The sequence below is a fragment of the Anolis carolinensis genome, chromosome 1, assembly GCF_035594765.1.
Source record: "Anolis carolinensis isolate JA03-04 chromosome 1, rAnoCar3.1.pri, whole genome shotgun sequence".
Lineage (NCBI taxonomy): Eukaryota > Metazoa > Chordata > Lepidosauria > Squamata > Dactyloidae > Anolis > Anolis carolinensis.
Genome location: NC_085841.1, coordinates 223,982,591 through 223,995,550, shown reverse-complemented (window position 1 = coordinate 223,995,550; position 12,960 = coordinate 223,982,591). Strand labels below are relative to the sequence as shown.

At 37.5% G+C, this 12,960-nt stretch overlaps 1 protein-coding gene across 43 annotated transcripts in view; it reads right to left on the bottom strand.

The window, feature by feature from the left end:
• neb (nebulin) overlaps nt 1-12,960 on the bottom strand; it is a 229,122-nt gene that overhangs the window by 30,659 nt on the left and 185,503 nt on the right. For 40 of the 43 annotated variants that reach the window (XM_062965858.1, XM_062965887.1, XM_062965945.1 and 37 more), the window contains 9 exons: nt 11,402-11,512; nt 10,214-10,318; nt 9,274-9,378; nt 7,925-8,029; nt 5,380-5,490; nt 4,798-4,908; nt 2,004-2,117; nt 1,800-1,904; nt 87-191 (listed from right to left, as the gene is read on the bottom strand). In XM_062965858.1, coding sequence (XP_062821928.1) covers nt 87-191; nt 1,800-1,904; nt 2,004-2,117; nt 4,798-4,908; nt 5,380-5,490; nt 7,925-8,029; nt 9,274-9,378; nt 10,214-10,318; nt 11,402-11,512 — 972 coding nt within the window. The remainder of the gene's footprint in view (nt 1-86; nt 192-1,799; nt 1,905-2,003; nt 2,118-4,797; nt 4,909-5,379; nt 5,491-7,924; nt 8,030-9,273; nt 9,379-10,213; nt 10,319-11,401; nt 11,513-12,960) is intronic. The other 3 variants (XM_062965936.1, XM_062965929.1, XM_062966005.1) reach the window with 3 other exon arrangements.

The following is a 12,960-nucleotide window of genomic DNA, read 5'->3' as shown; positions in this document are numbered from 1 at the left end:
CACATCAGATAATTTGAAAAGCACTGACTTCAACTATTCTCTGTGTAAGCTCTGTTGTGAGAAAACATATTCATGCAGATACATACCATGCTAAAGTTCTTTTGGTTCTCTCGGACTCTCTGCATTTCTGGTGTTTCTAGAACAGGCACATAGTATGACATGGTTCTCTCTGCATCCTCTTTATACTTTTTCTATTGTTCAGGGTGAAAGAAAAGAGAAACGGTTGTAACAAGACAAAAAGTTTTGTGGAAAACACAGGTGTAAGAGTAACGCAATCATTTTCCTACCTAATCAGCAGTTGAATGAAATGACTATCAGATAAAAGCACCTTTCAGGGGAAGAAAGATGAGGTAGTAGTAGCAATAGCAGCAGCAGTAGTGAACATGAGCAAAACATTAAGATATCTGGGACTTCAGAGCAATGAAACATCTCATCTGTGGGTTTATGTGGAAGCATCCTTTTTTCTTTTTTAAAAAATAACATTCATGCCAATTACATGTTACATTTTGTCTGCTGAATTGGATATTAGAACTTGAAAAAGTTACTTTTTGACCGCACCTCCTGGAATCTCCCAGGTATGGTCTGAAAAGGTATCTTATCTAGGGCTCGGGCTGTGCCGCAGGCTGGAGAGCAGCTGCAATGAATCACTGAAATGAATCACTCTGACCAGGAGGTCATGAGTTCGAGGCCCGCTCGGAGCCTATGTTTGTCTTGTCTTTGTTCTATGTTAAAAAGCATTGAATGTTTGCCTATATGTGTAATGTGATCCGCCCTGAGTCCCCTTCGGGGTGAGAAGGGCGGAATATAAATGCTGTAAATAAATAAATAAATAAATAAATAAATAAATAAATAGGTTCTATCATATTCTGAAGTCACAAGTAATGTTCTAGGGCCAGATTTGTTGAGGAAGTTTTTGTTATTTTTATACAGTAATTGTAATTTTTTAATTTTTTTCAATCTTAATTTTTTATTTAAACATTTTAAATACAATGGTCTTATCTTTGGCTTCTGTTCCCAGGTCTATAACCCCACTCTCTCCCATTATTTACATAGCATTATAAAAATTATATTATTTCTATATTTTTCTAATTTTATCTGTTACATAAAATTACTGTAATGTATTCATAAATTACTTAACCACAATCTTTCTTGGATGTTTAGTGGTTTAAATTCGCCACTGCTTTTACTCATGAAGCTAATAAATGGTTTCCAAGTTTCACTTCTCCTTTTGCTATTCTGAATTTATAGATTAACTAATAGAGCTATTGCCCAAATCTTGTTTGACCAATTATTTATTTTCAGAGTCTCTAACTTTTTCCAGGTTTTCACTTTTTTGAGTCTTGTTGCACATATCATGAGCAGTATAAGGTTTTTATTTTCCAAATCCTTGGTTTCACTTTCAAATACAGAAATTATTAATAGAGCTCCCCTGAAATGTATTGTTTTCCCCACTATTTGGCTTATCCATGATAGCACTTCATCCCAGAATCTCCATACTTTTGGGTCATGTTAGCCATATGTGGCTCCAATCCCCTATTTCTCCACACCTTCTTCAACATAGTTTAGACTGAGATGTTATCATTATTCTATGTGGTTTGAGTGTATAACTTATACATATTTTTCAGTGTATTTTATATCTCAGTTGTGCTAAGATTTATTTATATGCCTGAGTTTTCCAAACTGAGTTCCATTGTTATGAATTATTGTTAAAAAAGAAGCATAATTTAAAAAATAGCTTTCTCATTTATATAAAACCAACCAACCCCTCACCCTGGCAAAACAAAGACCATCATCATTACCTGACTATAAAAGCTCTTCACGTGTTGTGCATGGATGATATCTGGAGTGTCGACAACAGTGGTATAGTTTGCTTTTTCCATTTCTGCAGACTGCTTATATTTAACCTATTGGTGAAAGGAAAAATATATAATACTCCTTTGGTTTCTTCCCCTCTGGGTTTTACATTGGCTCAAACTTATTAATTTAAGATTCTTTTCACTGACCTGGCTAGCAATATCCATAGCATTCTTGGCCCTCATATAATCAGGTGTTTCCAATGCAAGAGATGTCAGACCTCTTCCCTTGATTTCCATATCCAGGGATCTCCTGTATTCTTTCTGTGAATCAAGAGGAGGGATATATATATATACGACATTATTCTGGGAAAGCTACACATGCCAAAGTGTTATGCAGTGAGGATAGCTGTGCCCGGCCACGCGTTGCTGTGGCAAAGTATGGTGGTATGGGAAATAAAGTATTGAGGAATTGGTGGTAGTTAAGGTAAAGGGTTAAGGTTTTTCCCTGACATTAAGTCCAATCGTGTCTGACTCTAGGGGTTGGTGCTCATCTCCATTTCTAAGCCGAAGAGCCAGCGTTGTCTGTAGACTCCTCCAAGGTCATGTGGCCGGCATGACTTCATGGAGTGCCATTACCTTCTTGCCAGAGCAGTACCTATTCATCTACTCTCATTTGCATGTTTTCGAACTTCTGGGTTGGCAGAAGCTGGGGCTTTAGATAATCTGTGGAAGAGGGCTAAGTGAAGCCTAACTCTGCTGTCCCCTGGGCTGAGTCGGTTGCTCGGAGACCAAGTGGGCGGATCTTAGCCTTCTAACTGGCAGCAATTGGATAAAAACAATTATTTCTTTCCCTCTAATTAGGACTTTATTTTTCTTTTCTTTTTGTTGTATCAACCTAGAGCTGTGGATGATGGGTTGTGTTGTCAAATTTCGAGGTTGGGAGGCCTTTAGTTTTGTTGTTTTGTCTGCTGCCCTGATGCCATCACTCTTTTTTATATATATATATATATATATATATATATATATATATATATATATATGAGAAAGGAGGATTTAATTTTAGTAGAAAATGTTCACCTTATCATTTAGGTGAGTTAGGCTTTATTTGAAAAATTAAGCAATCACGAATTAACAAAATATATAACAGCCAGTGTGATGTAGTGGTTTGAGTGTTGGACCAGGATTGCAGGAAACCAAAGTTGGAAAAATTGCTTCCCCATGGAATCCCACCTTGAGCAAATCACACTCTTCCAACCTAAGTATCAGGCAACGAGAAGACTGTGATTTAATGCAAAGTTTGGAGTAACTTCCATATGGGGCTGTGATAGTGGCTTATGTACTTGTGAGTAAGTCTAGAAATTTTAGTCAAAAATTGATGCAAAAATCCAGGATCAAGTTATTCATCAGTAAATGTAACTTTTATTTTAAAAAAAGAAACCAGCCATTCAAAAAGATCTCCAGAGAACCTATAGAAAGCACTGAATCACGCTACTTTCTTCACTGCAATCCCATTTCTGGTATTTTTGAATGCTAGGATTGGAAAATGCCGGTGGGTCTTTTGAACTTCTCCTTTAAGGGAAATTAAGAGAATAAAGAGAGTTGTGCCTCTTTTAGGTTTTTCCATGTCTCCCAGGTCAAACTAATCTCTCACCTTTCACCACTTTACTCAGAGAAGTGCTCCATATATATCTATATCTGAGTTAACACTATACCTTAACATTTATTAAAAACAAAAGAACTATCCACTCCCTTAAGTAGAGTGACAAAAGACCTTTTTGAATGTCTGGTGGGAAAATGGTGGAAGCTTGACGTAGCATTGGCACTCTGCAGAATGATCCTTGACTTATTTATGGGTCATATAAAAACCTCTAATTTTGGTCTCAAAAGTTGTCTTTGACTTATACATGAGTAAAAAGACTGTCACTAAAAGTATGGAAGCAATCGCTTGAAGAAAATATCACCGTGGATAGAATATTGGCTTCATGCAGACATGCAGAATGGATGTTTATGAGATTGAATCAGCTTCAGAAACAACCTCTGTACAATGTGTTGTCAAAGGCTTTCATGGCCAGAATCACTGGGTTGCTGTGAGTTTTACGGGCTGTATGGCCATGTTCTGGAAGAATTCTCTCCTGTCATTTGGCCCACATCTATGGCAGGCATCCTCAGAGGTTGTGAGGCATATTGGAAACTAGGCATGTGAGATTTGTATACCTGTGGAAGGTCCAGGGTGGAAGAAAGAACTCTTGTCTGTTGGAGGCAAGTGTGAATGTTGCAATTAATCACCTTAATTAGCATTGAATCAACCAGGCGTTGAAACTGCAAGGCTTTTCAATGCTAATCAAGGTGATTAATTGCAATATTCATACCTGCCTCCAACAGACAAGAGTTCTTACTCCCACCCTGGACCTTCCACAGATCCATAGCAGCCTTTATAACGCTGCTCTCTGGCCGGTGCAGGCATCACGCCTGCTTCCATTGTCCCATCCCTCCCACCCTGCATTTCTTTGTTTGTCTGTTATTTGTCACAACTTCTAGGCTAGCGTTTGGCATGGGCCCTAGATCTGGTTTGCTCACCCCACCCATCAGAAGGCAAGGGGAGCACTCGGTGGTTGCCAGGGGTGCGGAGATATCCTTCTGATATTGACTCTGGCGTGGAATGTGGTATCGGTCAGCAGTGAGCTGACCGATTCTGGATCCGGGACCCATGCATGGCAGCCAACCTTTATTCCTGTAACCAATAAACAAGTTGTGGCCAGTTTATATCCCAAACCTGTGTCTGTGTCATCTTTAGTTGTTCAGCGGGAGGTGTGTCGCCTATACTCATGCAACCACATGTTTTGGAGGAACAAATATTGAGAAAAGATGAAGACCCATTATGAATTCCATGTGGTCTGGTATTAATCAAGTACAAAAAAGGAATGCCACAGTGGAGTGAGTCCTATTGAGATCATATCAGAAGAGTCTCCAAAGCATTATTCTACCCAGTGAAAAGCCTTACCTCATTTAAAATACAAGTTGCATTCTTTGCTCTGAGAAGTTCTGGGGTCTCGTCTACAATGGTGAGACCTTTGCCTTTGACACCTTCTTCCAAATCTCTCCTGTATTCTTTCTAGAGGGAGGGATAGAGTGGGGAAAGAAGAAAAACTGAAGAAACAAAAAGTGAAGAAGAAGAGAGGGAGGGTAGGGAAGGGCACTTCAAGAAAGAAAAGGAAGGAGAACAAAAGAAAGCAAATAGTTTTTATGGTTAAAGCAGCAAACAATCATGATGTCCAAGGTTCTGTCTGCTGTACCAACACACAGAACAAGACAACCACTTTTCATGAAAAGAAACACAAATGGAGGACAATGACATTGCTTCCTACAACAGGGAAACTGTGTAGTTGCCAATACAATTAACAATTAGTATTTTTTAACAAAATAAACAGACTAAAACAAAGCACAAATAAAAAACAAAAACAAAATCATGCTTAAGGTAAATATTTAAGCCTGGTAAGGAAAGCAGTGAGGGGCTATTTTGGTAAGGATAATTAGTGAAACTAGTTGAAAGATTCACAGCAAAAAGTAAGAGAGTAGCTGCTACCTCGCTTGCTATTTTGGTGGCATATCTGACATGTAATAAAGATGGTGTAATCTCCAGGCCGGAAAGGTTTCTGCCTTTAATGGACTCTTCATAGTCTTTTTTATATTCTTTCTAATAGGAGTTGGAAAAGAAGAAGAAGGAAACATAGAATTTATTTTGGAACTGAGCAAAGTATACGAGGAAGAAGTATATTTTCCAGCTATTGTACAGTGACACCATAATAACTATAATATGCTTTTGACAGTTTAATTCAATATTTAATTCAATATTTGGAGAGTAACTGTCATATTTTCCTTCGGTTATTCCCTTGGGATATCAATCCTCTAGACTGTTCCACTATTTTATGTCCCTGCTCCCCGTGGTTTTATTCATATGTCTTTCTCACCAAGTTTTAATTTAGTGTTCATGTGGCCTGCCCTGGTTTTTATTGCTTTTTCTGAATTTTGGATTGTAATGTATGTTATTATTTATTGTATTGTTAAACAGTGTTATGATATGTTGTTTTATATTTTGTCATATTGTATGGTTTTGGGCATGGCCCCATGTAAGCCGCCCCGAGTCCCCGTTGGGGAGATGGTGGCGGGGTATAAATAAAGTTTTATTATATATTATTATTATTATATTGTTTAATAATCTTATATATTTTAATTTTATATACATTTGTCAGTATGCTTTATGTGGTGTGTATTTTTCGTATTTTCTATGGATAACTTATTTTACAATTTATTGAATAGTTTTATATTTTTAATGTTCATTTCTTCCATCTCTGTGTGTATAGAAATATATCATTTGGTGTATGCTGGTATTATGATATAGTACAAGCTAAAAAAAGGGTATTTTTTGTACTACAGATCACACTGCTTGTTTTGGCTTGGGGATTCTGGGACATGAAGCCCAAATGTAACTTTTGTCCAATCTTAGAACAGAAATGATAGTCATAGAGCAGTGGTTTTCAATCTGTGGGCCCCCATGTGTTTTGGCCTACAACTCCAAGAAATCCCAGCTAGCTTACCAGCTGTTAGGATTTCTGGGAGTTGAAGGCAAAAACATCGGGGGACCCCCAGGTTGAGAACCACTGTCATAGTGTATAATATTCAGTTCATATAAAGACCACCAGTGTGGTCAGTTGGTAAACATTGTCATAACCACAACTGTGTCACTGCTGTAGTACTTACTAAATGTGTTATGGTAAATCTAAAGAAGGGAAAAGGATATTACAGTATCTAGGAATCCTATGGGATATAATGTAATATACCCAGAAAACTACTGTTATTGGGCAAAGTAAAGTATAATAATACAATATACAAATATAGTAAGCTAATAAACTTACAGTTACATCTCCATTTCCATAAATCATGGTCAAATGGACAATTGTATTCTGAAAGGTTGTATCATGAAAACAGTTGACAAATTCACCCAAACAGTATGACCAAGTACCTTATACAAGTATGTTTCACCCTGTATAAGTTTTACACGGGGACAGAACAATTTCCAAACTTCAGTCAATTTGTGAAATAATATGTGAAACAATAAAATGGCAAAGCAATGAGACTAGAAGGGAGGATACTTTAACACTGAATATAAATAAAAATAGACCCCCCTCCCCAAATTAAAACATGTAGATATAATTTATGTTTGGAGAAACAGGGAGACTAAACAATTGAACAGCATGGAGATGTCCAAGCTGGGTAACCCTTTAGTAGTTAATGTCATATGCTAGTTCCAACTAGACCTATTAAATCAATGGTGATTACATATGTTGGCTTACTATTCAACCATTGAGTCAAAGACAGAAATGTGAAAACATTCCTAACCTAGGCCTCACACTTTTCTACATTTAGTACTGTTGCACCAATGTAAAATGGGTTGTTATGTGGAATAACTGACTTCAGTCACATTGGTCATCAATAGTAAAAGTCATGGAAAACTGTAGCAATCCTGGAGGGCAGACGGAGATCCTAGCTATGTCAAAGAATAAAGTTGACTATCCAGCTTGTTTTACTGCTACTCACAGACAGGAAGCAAAATCAGAGAAAGGCACTGTTATAAATTGTGGGTGACAAAGTGGACCTTTATCTCACACTTTGCACATCTGGTGCTCTAAGCTACAAGATTGAACATGAGACTTTAGAACAATTGTGAAATGCAAAGTTAAGAGATTTAGCAATCAATAGGATCACCCACATACTATGATTAACCACTTCCACAGTATTTCATTCTGTATAAATTTCACTGTGGGACAAAAATGGTCAAAAATTCTAACAAATTAAACACATTTCGTGTAAACATTGTAAAGGAATAGAATGGTATGAATGAGAAGACAATAACTACAACTTTGGAAACAAATATGTATTTACAATCTGTTTGACATATTCACAGTTAATGGACTCCCACTATCACTAAACAGTGAAGAAACCATCTTGGGTAGCCAATTTTTGTGAACATTTGGGAAATTTCGAGTTTTAATATTTATTATAATTGCATTTTTTGCCACCAGGAGTGTGGATCTCAAACCAGGTCTCTTTCTACCATAAAAGGATCCTACCTCGCTTTGCATGTGCTGAGATTCCTTAGCAGTGAGGTATGTTGGTGTTTCAAAGTCCAGCATAGGCTTTCCCCTTTCCTTTTCATATTTTTCCTTGTACTTCACCTGTCGAGAGGGAGGCAAATGTTATTCAACTGCACTATTGTAGTATAGCAGAGTCTCACTTATCCAACATAAATGGGCTGGCAGAACATTGGATAAGCAAATATTTTGGATAATAAGGAGAGATTAAGGAAAAGCCTATTAAACATCAAATTACATTATGATTTTACAGATTAAGCACCAAAACATCATGTTTTACAACAAATTGTCAGAAAAAGCAGTTCAATACACAGCAATGTTATGTAGTAATTACTATATATACGAATTTAGTACCAAAACATCACAATGTATTGAAAAGATTGACTACAAAAACATTGACTACTAAAAGGCAGACTGCGTTGGATAATATAGAATGTTGGATAAGCGAATGTTGGATAAGTGAGACTCTACTGTATATACAAAAATATAGAAAAAGTGCTGGGAAGGGAGAAGGAAGTATTTCTCCCATTCCACCCAAGAGATTACCATGTTCGGTTAAAAAAAAACCATAAAATTGTACTGCTCAATATAAAAGATAGCAATGAATTGCCATTCTGAATTATCAGAGTTAAGCTGGGCTTTTATGTTACTGTGGCAGCATAGTTGCTGCTCAATAAACATTTCTGCATATGCTAGAACTTCTTGTGGCATCTAAAATAGACAAAGTAGAAACTACTGCAAGGTTAATTCACCCAACAGTGCTGAAATGTCAACTGGTCTGGAACATTGACAATGTATGAACTTTTACAGTTAACGTATGAGTCATTTGTTTAATTGCTTGGCAGAAATGGGTGAAAATACGATAGACAGTTGGGGAAAACCTCAACAGGGTCTAATGTCCATTTTCCCCACTGGGTTGCAGTCTTATTCTAAATTTTGCTCACTGCCAGACAATCACTGAATTGGTCTGAATGGGATTGGGATTGTCTGGCAGTGAGAAAAATCACTAAAGTGTTCTGGAGCCCCTGGTGGCACAGCGGATTAAACCTTTGCGCCAGGCAGGGAGAGAGAAGATGAGCTCCCTCGATCAGCTCCAGCTCCATGCGGAGACATGAAAGAAGCCTCCTACAAGGATGGTAAAAACATCCAAAACATCTGGGCGTCCCTGGGCAACGTCCTTGCAGACAGCCAATTATCTCACACCAGAAGCGACTTGCAGGTTCTCAAGTCATCCTTGACCCGAAAAAACGTGTTCTGAAGAAACAGTATTAAGTGGATGCTGAGTCTTGAATGGGAAATAAAACATGAGACATACTTATCTGACTTACTATGCTCTGAAGTTCTGAGGCCTCCTTTAGATGGATCTGTTCAAGATTATCTGGAACCACATGGTAGTGACCTTTGCTCTTCTCATATTTCTTCTTGTACTGGTACTAAAGGGAAGGTGTCACAAACCACCTCAATAATAAAAAAAAACTCTATCCGGATCAGCTGCCTAGGTTCAGCTAATCCAAACATTTCCGTAATTGAGACAAGAAAGCTGAAGTGCCATTTGAAAAAACAAGAAGGGGGAAAAGATAATCATAAAAGAAAACAAGGAAAACAAGTCCAGACCAATACTGAAGGACCTGTAATGCACAATTTCCTTTTGCAATAATCTGCAAAAACATATATATTTTTAAAAAAACAAAAACAAAAAATCATACAAACCAATATTAAGAAGAAAGAATAAAAAGCAGAGTACACTATCTTTGATACAAATAAGGATAGAAAATGCAAATGGGATCATCTTCTCTTGTTAGCATTATTATCATTCTGTGATCTAACAGCAGGATGATAATCTCCAGGAAAAAGCAGATTAATGTTCAGAAGGTTTTCAAAGTAACAAAAAAGAGAAATGTTTCTAAACAGTAGTAGTAAGTACAAAAAAGAAAAAAGAAAAGAAGAAAAATGGAACTTTTGTTAGTGAAAAATGTGAGTTTAAAAGTTTTAAAATGTCATTAAACTTTGGTTAGGGGTGTTCTAATACCAGCAGTTGCCAATAGATAGAGAGGTCTCTAGAATTCTAGATGTATTAATGTTGCTAGTCTACATGGGAGGACGCTCATTAGGCAAGAGAGAAGAGATCACTACCAGGTGATTTCCTAAGAACAGTCAAGGAGGAAAGCTGTTACAGAAGATGTTAGCAGAGATTATGTCAGATAGGCAAATGGAAGAGATGGTAAAGGGAGGGGAAAAACAAGATTTGGGGTTAGGTAACAGGCTTACAGAACTGGCAAGCTGGCTGGTGCTCAGGACATGGTTCATTGCGAGAGATTCGGACATGTCGGTCACTGGTTTGTGAAGTTTCTTCAGGTCTGTCTTATATTTAATCTATAGTAAGAAGAAAAAAGAGAATGTAATCAGTGCTTGTATATAAAACATACCAAGGTCATGCCACTGGAACAATACATGCTCATTGTGGTGACCCCAGGAATCTCCAATTTATAGTGAAAGCTGCACTAGCATAGATTGACCACTTCTGGCAATGGGGGAAGAAGCGTGTTGGGAAGTATAATGAGATCCACCATTCAAAAGGAAGAACAATAAACAATAAAACCATATCTTAATAATGGTCATAATTCTTTTGATCATTCATTCAACATACATTTTTGTGCACTTAACTAGGAAATCTAGGTACTGAATTGTGAAGATGCCAGCAAGAGGGCCCAATGTGCACTGAGGTTGCCGAATGGGCACTTCAGTCCTGATGGTCTCTTTACTGACTCTGCTATATTGTTATGTAACAGCCGTCTCCTACAGGATAACATCTTCACAATACTATTTCCCGCAAGCACAAGTTCTTTTATGGCAGTGGTTCCCAACCTTTTTTTGACCAGGGCCACTTTGACCAGGGACCACTCTCCAACATCAGTACCAAAACAGGCAGACCTGGTCAGCTCTGAGGAAAGGACCAGAAATAAAATAAAATAAATAAATAGGAAGGAGGTTCATGGGTCAGATTTTTGTTTTCATGGCCCACTGATGGGCTGCGGTCCACAGGTTGGGAACCACTGTTTTATGGACACACAATACCACAACTGGGTTCCAGCTAGTAGCAGTAGTAGTAATAATAATAACAATAATATAACAACAACAACTTGGAGAAAAAAAAGGCAGCAAGAACAAACTAGGTGTGGTTAGAAAACAATAGAAGTGTTCTGGGAGGCAGACTGTAGCTTTGGAAGAAGACCCAGAAAGGTTGGAAGGGAGACAGTACATTTGTTGCTGGAGTGTTGAAGTTCCTTGCCTTCACCTATCTCCAGTCTCTTTATTTGTAAATCAACTCCAATAGCACCAAACAGCACAAGTCTTCAGTGGTCACCTTCCAAAGAAAGCCAAATCTACCTAGGTGGTGAACTAAGTGGTGCATGCATTATTCATCAATATGCTAAAATGCTAAAGTATCAGACATACCTCGCTTGCAATGTTATGAGCATCTTTCAAGGTCTTGTAGATCTTGCTCTCCTTCAAGTCATATTGTGGTTTCTTTCCCTTCTCTTTGTCAAACCTTTCTTTGTATTTCAGCTAATCCAAAGAGAACAAGTATTACAATTAGTCCCAAATCATAACATTTCCTGCTGCCAAAACGGAGTCTCCATTGAGGTTGTCAAAAGTGACCCTGATTGCAAGCAGATCAAAAGATGCATGGCATGAGACCTCTCTAAGAAATAAAGGATATCATTACAAAGGACTAGATGCAGAAATTAAATTGACACATGCTACAATAACAATATGACTTTTGCCACTTTCATTCAGTGGTTGTTTCTCAGCTCCACATCTGATGTATAAACATGCAGACTGTGACAGACCAAAGGGCACAAGGGCTGAGTAATTGCTGTAGTATTCATTTTATATGTCCTATTATGGAAATCCCTCCACCCGCTCAATAGTAATACAGAAAAGAAAGCAACACAAAATATGGCATGAAAAGATGAGCTTTTTCAATGTTTTTTCCTGCTTTTCTTTTAGGAGGCTCAGACTATCATTGGGCCCAGATTTAGGTAAAATTGGCTGTGAGACTGTAACTTGCTCAAAGCCAGTGACGCTGGCGAATCAGCAAAGTTCAGCTCTTCCGAAATTCCGTTCTTCACAACAATACTGCCTAATCAAAAAGACAGGTTGCATTTAGTCAAACTGATGATCAAATTATATTTTTTGGCTTCATGATATTTTAAATAAAAGGCATTTTAAAGAAGGATAAGGATTCCACCAGATTGGGAGTAGCAGATCTAGAGATACATTTTACTACTAGCATCCAAACCAAGACTAGAAAAAGCAAAACAAATAAAAACAAGATCAATCAAAATTTCAAGATATATATGTCCAGTTTTGATTTTAGAGAGATGGACATCTCTCTCTCTTGCTCTCACTCTCTCTCTCTCTCTCTCTCTCTCCATGAGTCTTCTAGCCTTGTTAATACCTATTGATTTTAAACTGGTTTTGCCTCCTCAGTGCAATATGTTTTTTAAATCCAGCACACTTTTAACCTATGTATTTATTTATTGTGATACTGTTTTTTAAATGTATGATTATTGGTTATATATTATGTCTGTCCTTTTGGTTTTTGCTTATGTATGTATTGTGTCTTGATTTTGTTATGAGCCACCCCGAGTTCTTGTGGAGAGGGGGTGGACTTTAAAGATGATGATGATGATGATGATGATGATGATGATGATTAGTCCCACTTTGCCCTCCTCAGCATCAGAAGCTCTGTCTTCTGACTTTGGTACAATAATGCTGCACTTCTCATTAAAATCGTTTTTCTTCGTCTTCTTAAAAATAATCCATTTCCATACCCTCTTTCCTAGTTTGTCATGGAAGATTCCAATTAATCCCATTGTCTCACTTTGCTTTGGTTGACTATTTAATCTCCAGTTTTGCTTACAGAAGAACTACCATATTTCTCTTTACTTCTCTACAATGATAGGAATATTTACCCAGGACAATGGACAAATTGCTGAGATGCAGTCAAC